Source organism: Natator depressus, chromosome 2, assembly GCF_965152275.1.
Source record: "Natator depressus isolate rNatDep1 chromosome 2, rNatDep2.hap1, whole genome shotgun sequence".
Classification (NCBI taxonomy): domain Eukaryota; kingdom Metazoa; phylum Chordata; order Testudines; family Cheloniidae; genus Natator; species Natator depressus.
In genome coordinates this window covers 248,286,216-248,300,944 of record NC_134235.1, presented here as the reverse complement: position 1 = coordinate 248,300,944, position 14,729 = coordinate 248,286,216, and the positions used below count along the sequence as shown (strand labels likewise).

The 14,729-nt window shown below is 46.8% G+C and overlaps 1 protein-coding gene across 2 annotated transcripts in view; it reads right to left on the bottom strand.

The window, feature by feature from the left end:
- Positions 1-14,729, bottom strand: part of KMT2C (lysine methyltransferase 2C) — a 328,020-nt gene that overhangs the window by 136,125 nt on the left and 177,166 nt on the right. For both annotated transcript variants that reach the window (XM_074946303.1, XM_074946304.1), the window contains exons 7-8: positions 14,449-14,611; positions 1,867-2,038 (exon numbers count right to left, since the gene is read on the bottom strand). In XM_074946303.1, the coding sequence (XP_074802404.1) occupies positions 1,867-2,038; positions 14,449-14,611 (335 nt within the window). The remainder of the gene's footprint in view (positions 1-1,866; positions 2,039-14,448; positions 14,612-14,729) is intronic.

The window sequence follows — 14,729 nt, the reverse complement described above, 5'->3', positions numbered from 1 at the left end:
ATTAACATATTTAGATAGAATTCCATCCAGGTGAATCAGCTCAAAATTTGAAACATTCCGCCTTGTGTGTGTCTGGAAAGCCTATGTAATTTTACCTTCTTCTCAAAACAAATGATTCAATGATATTTTTTCAAAAAAGGAATAGTTACCCACAACTCAGCCTGCCAATAAGTCTATGATGACAAACCTATATGCATGCAAATGAGTAAAAATAACTGTTAAGGGAGAAGATTCCAAATCCAATTATCTTACAGATTACATAGTCGGGCAGATCTTCAGTTGGTGTAATCATCATAGCTCTACAGCCTTCAGTGACAATTGACAGGTATTTTGTGTGTGTGTGTGTGCACGCGCGCGCATGCGTGTCCATAAAAATAGGCATTTAAAAAAAAATTCCCCATTGAGAAAAGAACAAGCTGAGGATCTGTCCAGTATTTTTAAATATCAAATATATTTTGTGTATTTTTAAGTTCTAATAAATAAACGTAGCAACTGAGTGTACTACTGAGGTTTGGTTTTGATGAAGAAGCATAGTTAAACTGCAGGCTCACACTCAGAAGTCATCAGCAAAATGTCATACTGCGTATTAGATGCTACTTCGTTATCTGAGAGACATGATATTTTGAGAGAAAGACACAAATGCTGCTCTGAATAGCAAAATGGATAAGACCCTGTCCCATGACACCTGCTTAATTCTGTCACCCTGTCCTCAACAAAACAATACACCATGTATATAATCACATTTTACTACCTATTCCATTTGCCATTGTGGAGAGGATTTTTTTTAACATGTCTTCCCATAAGACAATGAAAGTCTTCTCGTGGGTGTACTTTTTAGAATGTGCTCCAATACTAATCCTTGACGGCTGATATCTACTGTAGTCTGTGTGTGGTGAGAGAACATAACTTTCTTTGAACTTCTTGTTCTTGGTAAATGGTGCAGCACTAGAGGTGGTGCATTTTGCCCTATGTATCAGGCATATCAGGCAGCAATTAAGTGGTTATTCACTCTCAGATTGTCCTTGTTGACGTCCATAAAACAGAACAATATTCTTTTTCTTTCTCAATGGGCACTTAAAAATACAAGGTGTATTAGATATGCAGAGCTGACCGGGGGGGGGGGGGGGGGGGGAACAAATCTGTTTTAGTAATGGCTCATCAGTTTGTTCCCTCTACAAAGTATTCTGAAGTAGAAGGATCAGTCTTGCACAAAGAACGCTTCCAGCCAGTGGTAAAGTACCTAATATCTAGGAGTTCCATTTCAGCTCTTTTTTGAGGAAGATTCAGAAACTTTGGGATTTGATCAATTATTTAAGTTAGCACTATGTGCTAAGCCAGGGGTGGCCAACCTGAGCCTGAGAAGGAGCCAGAATTTACCAATGTACATTGCCAAAGAGCCACAGTAATACATCAGCAGCCCCCCCATCATCTCCCTCTCTCCACCCCCGCCGGCTCCCAACACCTCCTCCCCATGGGCAGCTCTGCCAGTCAGCACCTCCTCTTCCCTCCCTCCCTCCCGATCAGCTGTTTCATGGTGTGCAGGAGGTTCTGGGGGGAAGAGCGAAGGCATGGCAGGTTTGGGACAGGGCGTGAAGGGGTGGAGTGGGGGCAGGGCCTGTGGCAGAGCCTTGGGTTGATCAGTGAGCACTCCCCGGCACATAGGAGTCGGTGCCTACACAAGGAGCCACATATTAACTTCTGAAGAGATGCATGTGGCTCCAGAGCCACACGTTGGCCACCCCTGTGCTAAGCAGATGTACTTTGGTCTGCAATCTTTACTTTTTTAGAACAAACGAACAGTTTTATTAGTAACATTTTCTTCTTAAAATCTGAGCGTATGTAAAACCATGCCCCATTCTCACTTACTTGCAGTTCTGGCACACTTTGCAGTCAGGACACTGCCAACCTGCTCGTTTTAAAGGTGTAACTTGTATATCCAGGCACATCCCATGGTAATGCTGCCCACAGGTAGTACAAAAAAGTTGATCTAGGAGGTCTCCAGGGCTGTCACACACTGCACAATTTGCTTCTTCCTTTGCTATAATTTAAAAGTTTTCCAATTATTCAGTGAAAAATTAAAGTTTCCTTGATTTTCTTTCTAAAGCCAAACTTTTCCATACATTTAGAAATCAAGAGGTAAATGTTTTCAAAATATTAATCAAGTTTTTTTAAAGACTGATATACAATTCAATAAAATAGAGAATACTATGTAATATTTTAAATTTTTTAATCCATTCAAATTTAATTAGTTTTCCTGATGAATATATGCTCTGGTGGTGGGGTTTTTTTTGTTGAGATCTGCAGCTACTCTTTTCACACCAAAATTACATACATTTCAATCTTTAAAAATGAAATCTTATTAAAATAAACAGATTTACTCTCCTCTCCCCCTGAGACTTAAGGCCTATTCCTGTCAGTGCAGATTGCAGGAATGAGATTCTCAGTGGTTTTAGTGTTACATTTTGTCCTACCTTTTGTTATTTTATGAAAGCTGCACAGTATTTTTAGCTGGCACAGGTACATTTCTTTTACATGCTTTTTTAGTCATTTAGTCTTAGACAGTAGCTTACATTTGGTTAGTACAGCTTCAAGATTTTGTCCTGATATAGCTCCTGTTAGTTTTTTACAATTACTAATTTAAAATACTACTGAATAAAATGTACTGCTACATGCTTACTTTCTAAGGCTCTGATTCAGGAGCTTCCATGCTCAGGAATGGCCCTTACACATTTGCACATGTGTAAGTCCCACTGAAGTCAGGACCTCAAATGCTTTTCTGAATCAAGCCCTAACTCTTTTAAAATGGCAAAAGACTAACAATGAACTTTTATCACCTTCACTGAGAAAACAAGAAATACTAACTCCATTTGTTGCGAGTCACACTATCTTTATGTATATTGTGCATATGTACACACACAAGGACATATGCCAATTGCTGGGTGTAATTACAGACATAATAAATCTATATTAATGTATTCCTTAAGTAAATTGGCCCTACCAAATATTAGTTATATCAAAAACTGTAGCTATGTAATGTTTTGTTTCCATTTTACTAATTTTACAAAGAATAATTTTGAAGTAATTTCCTTGCCTATGTCATTAAAAAGGACATGTTTTAAGTATAGATATATAATTATAAATGGCACAGATAATGATGCGTATAATTAAGTTTGCCTGACATTTTTCATTGTAAGACCCTGTTTTTTCAGTTGCTTATAACTTTTCCAAACTTAAAACATTTGAGCTGAAATTTTCTATGCCAGATGTTTACCTCAGGTTTAATTTTTATGGAAAGTTTCAGCTGTAGCAGATTCAGATGCTTCTGAGAATGAGGTTGGGGAAAATGTTTTGACCCACGTTAAAAAAAATCCATACAACCTTTTCATTAAGAATCACTAGCACCTCCATATTTTGAAGCAGAGACTTGAAATTTAGCAGGGAATGGTTGCTGTGGTATCAGGAATGTACCGTTTGCCAGCGCTGTAATAATTCACCCAAATTTGTATATGCTCAGTAGAAGTGCATTGGAGTTTGGCAGCTAAATTCTCTGAAGAGTCTATCTGCACTGGGCATGCACCATCCCCTTGCAGCTCCTACATGCTGACCAGACTGCACATGCAACATCTCACAGAGTGCATTAACATATCATCCCAGGGATACAGGGGGTGAGCAATTGCCCCTCCCAGGGGCTGGGGACACTGTGGTGCTAAGTGCCAAAACTGAGCGCAGCGAGACTGTCTCTCTTGTGCTCCCAGTGCTTCCTCTGTTGGGCACAAGCAGCAAAGAGGAGTAAACTACCTGATTTGAATTCAGGGTATGAGGAACCATCAAGGGGGAAGAGATGGAGGGTGAGAGGAACCTTGCATGGGCAACCTTAATTCAGGCACTTCCTAACCTGAGTCCTTGACTTTAAAATAATAATAATGTTCTAAAACATATTTTATCTATTTATTCATATTCATATAGCAGCTGTTCCCCACCCCATTTTGTTTAGATTACAAATTAAAACACGTACACAGGTTCCATTGCTTCAAGTCCCTACGTTATTAGGTCTGTTTGATTCCACATTATGGAACAGCTGATTTCCACGTGTAATAGTTGACTCTGTTCAAGATTTGAATACTCATTCAATGCACGTGATAATATTTAATTCGATCATATTGAATGTGAGGAAACAAAAAACCCTATTCTTTACTTTCCATAAATCAATCTAAATACAACAGATAAATATTCAATTTACCAACTCAATTTATTTTTGTATAGCAGCTATTATACCATCTTCACAAAATGTTTCAGTCAGTTAAAAATGCAGAATTTTTCAAAAAATATAATAAAGAAGATACTACATGACTAGAAAAACAAATTAGACACGAGAGAAGTGAAGACTGAAAGTGGGCAACACACGCAAGAGAGAAGAGATACTTTCTCTCTCTTTTTTTTGGTACTGCTTGAAACCACTGAGACTGTAATTCGGGGCTGACAAAGGGATTGCATCAGATAGGGCATAAGCAATATAGCTAAGAGAGAGGAAGACAAAGGAGGATTCTAGCTGACCAATATAGGAAGTGACTATGTCAGAGAGAATGGATGGAGTGAGGCTGAGAGAGAAGCCAAAAACTAGTGGGTAAATTTTTAATTTTGGTCTTTGAGAAAATGCACCAATAATGTGAACAGATACTAAGGTAGTGTAGACAAGCTTGAACACTGATTGAAAGCAGGGTTACTGTTTGTACACAGTGCAAGAAATTGCAGTTATCTAGACAGGAGACAAGAGAGAACATGGGTGTGGCAAAATGGATGAAAATGCAGATAAAGTTAGAGATCGTTAAGACTGATGAGATTGGAATAATTGATCTTTTGGAGACAGTGTTGACATTATGCAATAAAGGTAGCTTCTGGTGAAGATACAAAAGAAATTTAGCCTGGATTACAAACATAATGGTGATATAGAATGGTAAGACTGAGCTGTGCATTGAGATGGTTGTAATCAGTGCATGGATTTCCCACAACTTCAGCAGTGGCTGCTAAAATCACATTTTACTTTCAAGTAAAAGGCATATATGTACAGTCACTTGAAATTTTCAAATGGTGCAGTGGACTTGGAGGCCAGATCACGGTTTTTCGAGGCACCAGCTGAACGGTCTTAGAGTCTGCAAATTATCAGCATGGTGGCAACACTTTATGACTGTAAAGAGAAATTCTAATTAAGATAATTAAGATTAGCAATATGTGAATCTCAAAAGGTTTGGATAAGCACTCACATTGGCTAGAGATTCTGCTTCAATGTGAGGGAGAAATACGAGAACACCTTTTTTCTTTCTGTATTTCAGCACTTCAACTTGACCTCGTGACCAGAACAAAGTGAAGAAGAGTACAAAAATGAGAGACACTGTGTGCTTTTGTGACTGTGTGTGAGAGAGCTGAATTTAGACAGATCTTTAAAATCTGACAAAGTTTCAGGTTAGGTCTTATTTTGGCCAGAACACTTAGCTTCAAAATCAAGATGTTTTCAGATAATGGAAAATTTTAGTGTAGGTATCAACAGGTAGAAATTTAAGGGGAAAAAAAAAAGATTCTAGGGAGGAAAGGGAGGAAGTCTAATTAGACAGGCAAGACATTTGACAATGCAATTTAAACCAATGTATTAAACAATACTTTCCAAGAGTGATCTTAAGTTTAATGGAAATATGTTTCTTATAGTAAGATCACAAAGAGAATGTTGAGTTTGAGGAAGCAGCTATGAAAGAGGATTAGGAACTGTGGAAGGAAAGTTAGAGATTACGAGGTCAAGAGTGCCATGGTGTTGAGCTGGGCTAGTAGGAGTCTTTTGGAGGAAACAAGACATAAAAGTCGGATGGACTGTGTGACAAAGTGCAGTGTGTCAGAGTCAAATTATGAATTTTATTTTGTTCTATGTGTGGAAAAGTTGGATGTGGTGACTGCACAGGTCTGGACATGCCCAAAGCCAATCTATTGTACTGCATTCCAGACAGCTGCTCTTCCTGGGAAAGGTATTTGACCACTAGTTAAAGAACTAGTACTAAGAGCAGGGGTGGGCAAACTTTTTGGCCCGAGGGCCACATAGGCATTGCGAAACTGTATGTAGGGCCAGGTAGGGAAGGCTGTGCCGCACCAAACAGTCTTGCCCCTGCCCCCATCTGCCCCCTCCCACTTCCCGCCCCCCTAAGAATCCCTGATCCATCCAACACCCCTGCTCCTTGTCCCCTGACTGCCCCCTCCTGAGACCCCCGCCCCTAACCGCCTCCCAGGACTCCACCCCCTATCCAACCCCCCCTGCTCCCTGTCCCATGACTGCCCCGAACCCTGTCCACACCCTCGCCCCCAGACAGGCCCCCCCGGGACTCCCATGCCTATCCATCCCCCCCGTTCCCTGTCCCCTGACCGCCCCCCCCCCGAACCTCTGCCCCCTCCAACCTTCCCTGCTCCCTATCCCGATTGCCCTGACCCCATTCACACCCCCACTCCTAACTGCCCCCTCAAGACTCCACCCCCTATCCAACCCCCCTTCTCCTTGTCCCCTGACTGCCCCGACTTCTATCCACACCGCAGCCCCTAACTGCCCCCTAGGACCCCACCCAGTATCCAACTCCCCCTGCTTCCTGTCCCCTGACTGCCCCAACCCCTATCCACACCCCCGCCCCCTGACAGTCCCCTGGGACTCCCATACCCCATCCAACTGCCCCCTGCTCCCTGACTGCCCCCGGGGACCCCTGTGACGAAGTGGGACTGTTCTTAATGTTTCCTCCGAATATTGTGGGGGTGCCTCAGTTTCCCCTATGCAGTTCTTAAGTCTCTAGGGGGTGGGGTAAGGGTGTATGATCACTGCAGAGCCCTAGAGGGCAGGTGTGTGCAGGGGTCTGGACACAGAGGATGGCCGACACCCTGTTTCCTGGCAACTGATGGCCTGGGCCCTTCCCCCCTGCAAGGTGAGAGCTAAAGGGTTGGAGAACAAAGGAATCAGGTGACCTCCTGGCCCGGGAAAGGAACAAAGCCCAGAGGAGGAGGGGCTGGAGGGAGTTTCCCTTTGGGGCTGGCTAGGACATGGAGTGAAGTGCAGACGTGGTTGTCTGGCTCACTGCGCTCCAAAATGGACCCAGCTGAGGGGTCCGGTTCTCTGCACCTGCAAGCTCTGTTTTAGACCATGTTCCTGTCGTCTAATAAACCTCTGTTTTACTGGCTGGCTGAGAGTCCCGTCTGACTGCGAAGTTGGGGTGCAGGACCCTCTGGCTTCCCCAGGAGCCCCGCCTAAGCGGACTCGCTGTGGGAAGCGCACGGAGGGGCAGAGGATGCTGAATGCTCCGAGGTCAGACCCAGGAAGGTGGAAGCTGTGTGAGCTTTGTGCCCTGGAGACAGGCTGCTCACCGGAAGGCGACTGCCCCAGAGTCCTGACTGGCTTCATGGGGAGCAGTTCCAGAGCATCGCCCGGGCACTCCGTGACAACTGGTGGCAGCGGTGGGATCTACTGCACCCCGTGGACGGTGCTTCCTGCAGTAAGTGACTGGGGAGCAGTAAAACAAAGAGGGATTGATGGGGACTAGGCGTGCTGAAGATTCAGAGAGAGACGGTTTCAGGGGGCGGTTAACCCCTAGGATTGTGTGACCAGAGAAAAGGACTTTTGCAGTAACAGGGTCCCCCGGGGGACTGCAGCGAGCGGTCCCAGGGGTGGAGGAGTCTGCAGCTCGACCCTGGCAAAGAGGTGGTGACCTCAAGAAGGGCTGGCACACTAGGGGTTCTCCCTGGAAACTGTGGGGAGCTGAGAACACACAGGCCTGTGAGTCCACAACAACTTGGGAAGAGCAGAGTGACGGCCTGTCACCATCTCCTTAAGAAGGACATTGTAACCCTGTGCAGAAAGAGAGGGTTGAGCATTGGAAAGTTCACCAAGGCACAGTTAATCGTGCAGCTGGAGGAGGATGACCGCTCTAAGGGACAGATTCCTGACCCCAAATGGGGCTATAGCAGGATCTGGGAGCAGCTGGAGTGGGAGCCACGCATCGCCAAGACTCCTGTCCCCGACCAGACGGGGGTCTTCATGATCGGGTTCCCCATCCGGGGATCGGAGACAGACGGGATTGGAGCTGAGTCCGAGAGAGCAAGAGGACTGTGAGAGACAGCGAGAGCCCGAGAAAGAGCTGCAGAAGCAGCAGCAGCATGAACTGGCGGTGGGGGAGCGGAGAGGCCTAGGGGACCTCCCCAGGGTGAGTGGGGATAGACCCCGGGGGCCCAGTTCCGCAGGGAACCCCGAGACTAAATTGCTGCCCCTGGTTAAGGAGGGGGGGATGTGGATGCCACCTCACTGCCTTTGAGCAGGCTGGAGATTTGAACCAGGGGGACCCTGCGGAAAAGCCCCGGTGTCTAGCTCCCTTGCTGGGTCCCAAGGCCACAGACTCCATCAGCCAGATGGGTGGGGAGGTGGACAGGCTCCCACTCCCGACCCCAACCTATATGTCTGTGTGGAGTTTCCTGGGGTCAGGCCTCTCGGACCCCCAGTGGGAGCGGAAGGTGACGGTCAATGGGGAGACATTCCTGGGGTGGCGAGATCCTGGGACAGAGAGAACTGTTGTCAGGCCCTGGGTGGTGCAGCCTCAGATGCTGAGGGGCTGTGTGAGCTGGGTGAGGGTCCCAGGGACGAAGCCCCTCTCCCTGCCTATGGCCCAGATCCCTGTGCAGACCCAGGAGGGGTGGGGCTGCCTGGTCGTTGGGGTTCTCCAGGACACCATCTGCGAGACCCTGTTGTGGGGCGACTGTGTCTCTTTGGGACAGGATCCAGGCCCTGCTCCTGTAACTGCCAAGGGTTTGAATTTGAATCCAGGGAACCAATCGGCGGAGAGGGAAATGGTCAGTGAAAATGCAGATGACCTGGCTGGCAGGTGGGGGGAGCCGCTAGGCTCAGGCTACCTGCCTGCCTGTAACCAGACCCCTGGGGCTGGGTGGGACAGAGAGATGCTCCCTGTGCCCTTGCACACCGGAGAGGGGGCTCAGGGGGCTCAGGCTGGCTCTGTTGCTGTGAGGAAAGCAGCGAGCTCGCTGCCTGCCCCCACTGGGACAGCAAGGGCAGTGCTGAGCCAGGGGGAAGATAAGACCCCAGCTGAGTGGGGGGAGACACAGGCAGGGCAGGGGATCTGTGGGGAGTGGCAAGGTGTTGGGTAAGGAAAGTCTGGATGAGCCTAGGCAACCCTGTGATCTGATGGCTTTGTCCAGTCAGCAGGGTGGGAAGGCGAGGAGAGTGGAAGATGAGAGTCCCTGGACCTTACCTGTTAGCTGGGTGGAGAATTGTGACAGTGAAGGAAACGTGCCTGTGTCTGTCAGGGGTATTGACTTGCCTGTGGAGGGAGCTACCCTGATCTCCAAGCAGTTGTCTGTGACCAGCCTCGTGTGCTGGGAGAAGGGGAATGAGATCCCAAACTGTGTGTCTGGTAAAGGAGAAAGTGTGTCCGGCTCGTCTTGGTCTGTGGAGCAGACAGAAGGGGCCTTGCAGCCTGTGATGGTTGAGGGTCGTGCAGTTGTCCCAGAGCTGGTTCTGGATTCAGCTAAAGCCCAGGAAGGGAAGGGTCCTAAGTTTGGGTCTGCTCGGGAGAATGGCCCTGTAACTAGGTCGCATCCAGTTAGTGTCTATGTAAAATCCCAGAGACCAGACAATTCTGGTGCTTGTATTTTGCCTGTTGCTAGTGTGTGGTTGGGAAAGGGTGTCACAACTCTGTCTAATCAGGGTGAGATCCTAGCCAGGGCACAAGGAGAGCATGAAGGTGATGTCATTGTGTTACCTATGGAGGGTATGGAAACCTGTAGCAAGAAGGAAAAGATTCCTGAACTTGTGTGTGGCAAAGGGAAGGAGAATGCTTCTGACCGTTTATCTAGGAAGTCTGTCAGTTTGCCTGAAAGGGGATTGTGTAGGAATCCACCGGATGGGCCAGAGGTAATTCTGGATGTAAGGGAGACCCAGAAAGAGTCTGTTGTTGCTCAGGAACGTGTTCCTCTAGAGCAAGCCCTAGGTAAAGAGGGTAAGAGCAGAATTTCTGGGAGGGGTGAATTGTTGCATAGAAAAGCCCTCGGGAAAGGAATCCTCATGGAGTCTTTGCAAGCAGTTTACTGCAACCACAGGGTGTGAAAGTGATTTAATCAAGAAAGTTTCAGTTCCTAACAGCCAGAAATTTTCTGTTGTGAATGGATCCACTGACTGTCCTGTTGAAAGACCCAGTGTGGAGAGCTTTGAGAAGGTCTCAGATGGAGTGAAAGCTGTTAAGAAAGTTAAACAGTCCTATAACCAAGTGGCTGTGTTTGGCCAGCTTGTTGGGGAGAAGACCCAATCCCAGTTTGACCCCCTGGGGTTTTGGGGTGGCCAAAGGGCACGGGCAGCAGAACCCTTCCCACATGCGGCCTGTGAGTGCTATCAACCACCCCTGACCTAAGGGAGGGCGTGAAACTGGAAGGGCCTGGTGTAACTCCTACCAAGGAATGGGAGAGATGCTGGGGCATCCATGGGAACGTTGGTGGCTTCGAACTTCCCCAGGTCACCGGGTAAAGTGACCCCGCTCAGTTCAATCTCGAAGGGGGGAGAGATGTGACGAAGTGGGACTGTTCTTAATGTTTCCTCCGAATATTGTGGGGGTGCCTCAGTTTCCCCTATGCAGTTCTTAAGTCTCTAGGGGGTGGGGTAAGGGTGTATGATCACTGCAGAGCCCTAGAGGGCAGGTGTGTGCAGGGGTCTGGACACAGAGGATGGCCGACACCCTGTTTCCTGGCAACTGATGGCCTGGGCCCTTCCCCCCTGCAAGGTGAGAGCTAAAGGGTTGGAGAACAAAGGAATCAGGTGACCTCCTGGCCCGGGAAAGGAACAAAGCCCAGAGGAGGAGGGGCTGGAGGGAGTTTCCCTTTGGGGCTGGCTAGGACATGGAGTGAAGTGCAGACGTGGTTGTCTGGCTCACTGCGCTCCAAAATGGACCCAGCTGAGGGGTCCGGTTCTCTGCACCTGCAAGCTCTGTTTTAGACCATGTTCCTGTCGTCTAATAAACCTCTGTTTTACTGGCTGGCTGAGAGTCCCGTCTGACTGCGAAGATGGGGTGCAGGACCCTCTGGCTTCCCCAGGAGCCCCGCCTAAGCGGACTCGCTGTGGGAAGCGCACGGAGGGGCAGAGGATGCTGAATGCTCCGAGGTCAGACCCAGGAAGGTGGAAGCTGTGTGAGCTTTGTGCCCTGGAGACAGGCTGCTCACCGGAAGGCGACTGCCCCAGAGTCCTGACTGGCTTCATGGGGAGCAGTTCCAGAGCATCGCCCGGGCACTCCGTGACAACCCCCTACCCCTTATCCAACCCCCCTCTCCCCGCTCCCTTACCACGCTGCTCAGAGCAGCAGGAGCTCACAGCTGCGCCACCTGGCCAGAGACAGCCACGCCGCCTGTGCTGCCCAACAGGAGTGGCGGGCCAGAGTGCTGGCAGCGCGGTGCACTGAGGCTGTGGTGGAGGGGGGACAGCAGGGGTGGGGCCGGGGGCTAGCATCCCTGTCCGGGAGCTCAGGGGCCAGGCAGGACGTAGTTTGCCCACCTCGAAGAGCTTCCAAGACTGCAGTCTGGAGACACCAGATTTTATTGTCTTTCAACTAGTGGCCAACCCCTCCATTCGAATGATATATATCTGGGGGGGGGGGGGGGAGGGAATCTGTTTATTTAAATTAGATTTGCTTGTGTGTAATATTTTGCCTACTTCCCACTTTCAATTGTTATTTAATAGCTGAATAGGAAGGGGGTGTATATACATGAGACTCCGCTCTCTCCAACCTTCCTTCCCTCAAATTCAGCTCTGCCCTTAAGCAGAAAAATAAGCAGGATCAGGATGCAAGGGATGCGCTGTCACTTGTCGACATGAAAGCAGCTCAGTGGAAAGAAAAGGCTGTTTGAAAATATCTCCTGGACACATCTGAGCAGCAGCACTTTTCATATGTACTTGTACTATTGACAAGCTTGTACTACTGACTGAGCAGCCAAGTGGGCTAGAGGGCAGAGGAGGAATTCCTGCACACTCCCTTTCCCCTTTGCCCATTCCAGCTATAACACATGACTGAATCATAGTGGATGAAGAAGAATGTTTTACAAATGTATGAATAATTTAGTAAACAAATTACACTTTGGAGGTTGGGCTAAACCTCCCTTAAAAGCAGGAGGAGCAGTGGAAGGGAAACAGGAATTCAGGATTTGCCATACTGGATCAGACAAGTGATCCATGCACTCCAGTAGCCCGTCTCCAATGGAAAACATGAGACCCTTAAGTAGCTATGTCTGAAATGGGCTATGGACAGGGAGTTCTTGGGGCTGTAGCATATCAGAGTGCAGGGAGTTGCAGAGTCTACTATTATTGAGAAAAACCCACACTGGTGTTGGTCAGTTCAGTATACGAACAGCAACTCTAAACCCAGGCTGGCTGCAACAATTCTGTCTGCACTTCCATTGAACATTTATTTTAGTTTCAGAGTAACAGCCGTGTTAGTCTGTATTTGCAAAAAGAAAAGGAGTACTTGTGGCACCTTAGAGACTAACCAATTTATTTGAGCATAAGCTTTCGTGAGCTACAGCTCACTTCATCGGATGCATACTGTGGAAAGTATAGAAGATCTTTTTATACACACAAAGCATGAAAAAATGGGTGTTTACCAATACAAAAGGTTTTCTCTCCCCCCCACCCCACTCTCCTGCTGGTAATAGCTTATCTAAAGTGATCGCTCTCCTTACAATGTGTATGATAATCAAGGTGGGCCATTTCCAGCACAAATCCAGGGTTTAACAAGAACGTGGGGGGGTGTTAGGAAAAAACAAGGGGAAATAGGTTACCTTGCATAATGACTTAGCCACTCCCAGTCTCTATTCAAGCCTAAGTTAATTGTATCCAATTTGCAAATGAATTCCAATTCAACAGTCTTGGTATGCTTGATAGAGATCTTGTAGGTGTTTGCATTGTCTCTGTCTGAGGGGTTGGAGCAAATGCAAACACCTACAAGATCTCTATCAAGCATTGTTACATCTACAATACCCACCTGCGGAAGTGAAGAAACAGATTGATAGAGCCAGAAGAGTTCCCAGAAGTCACCTACTACAGGACAGGCCCAACAAAGAAAATAACAGAACGCCACTAGCCGTCACCTTCAGCCCCCAACTAAAACCCCTCCAACGCATTATTAAGGATCTACAACCTATCCTGAAGGATGACCCAACACTCTCACAAATCCTGGGAGACAGGCCAGTCCTTGCCTACAGACAGACCCCCAACCTGAAGCAAATACTCACCAGCAACCACATACCACACAACAGAACCACTAACCCAGGAACCTATCCTTGCAACAAAGCCCGTTGCCAACTGTGCCCACATATCTATTCAGGGGACACCATCACAGGGCCTAACAACATCAGCCACACTATCAGAGGCTCGTTCACCTGCACATCCACCAATGTGATATATGCCATCATGTGCCAGCAATGCCCCTCTGCTATGTACATTGGTCAAACTGGACAGTCTCTACGTAAAAGACTAAATGGACACAAATCAGATGTCAAGAATTACAACATTCATAAACCAGTCGGACAACACTTCAATCTCTCTGGTCACGCGATTACAGACATGAAAGTTGCGGTATTACAACAAAAAAACTTCAAATCCAGACTCCAGCGAGAGACTGTTGAATTGGAATTCATTTGCAAATTGGATACAATAGAGACTGGGAGTGGCTAAGTCATTATGCAAGGTAACCTATTTCCCCCAGTTTTTTCCTAACACCCCCTCATCCCCAGACGTTCTTGTTAAACCCTGGATTTGTGCTGGAAATGGCCCACCTTGATTATCATACACATTGTAAGGAGAGCGATCACTTTAGATAAGCTATTACCAGCAGGAGAGTGGGGTGGAAGGAAAGAAAACCTTTTGTAGTGGTAAACACCCATTTTTTCATGCTTTGTGTGTATAAAAAGATCTTCTATACTTTCCACAGTATGCATCCGATGAAGTGAGCTGTAGCTCATGAAAGCTTATGCTCAAATAAATTGGTTAGTCTCTAAGGTGCCACAAGTACTCCTTTTCTTTTATTTATTTTAGTGAAAACTTCCTTTTTATTTTTTCAAGCAAATTTGTGGTTAATGGCTTTTTAAAATATACTTATCTTTATATTTTTTTCTAATTTACCGAAGTACTTTAAGAAATGGTTAATCCCGATGCAGGATTGAGCCCATACTTAGTACACAGGGTGCTGACCACCATGGTCCAATAGTCTTATTGGCTTCAAGGGAGTTATTCACACACTTAAATACAAACACATACTTATATGCTTTGCTGGATTGGGCTAGGATGCTCAGCATTTTACACAGTGGAGTCCTATATGACCAGAGTGTGAACCTGTGATATAATAACCATATACAGTTCACTTTCTTATTTGAATGTAGCTTACTTACATCTTTCAGGAGCCTGGTCAATATGATCTGGACAAAGGAGAGAGAAGTTACTGAAATCCTGAAAGGTGCCTGCTCCAGCAGCACAGGGGTAATGGTACATCTGGGTACATTTCTCTTCACAGCATTTGATAGTGGCTCCAAGGTGCTTACAATATGCACATCGCTGAAAAACAGACATGCAGTTCTTTTTATGATGAAACTGAATACAAAAACTACAGTTCACAGAAGAAATCCCTTCATTGCACAAATCAAAAAATCCATTCTCATGTCAGCCACTGAGG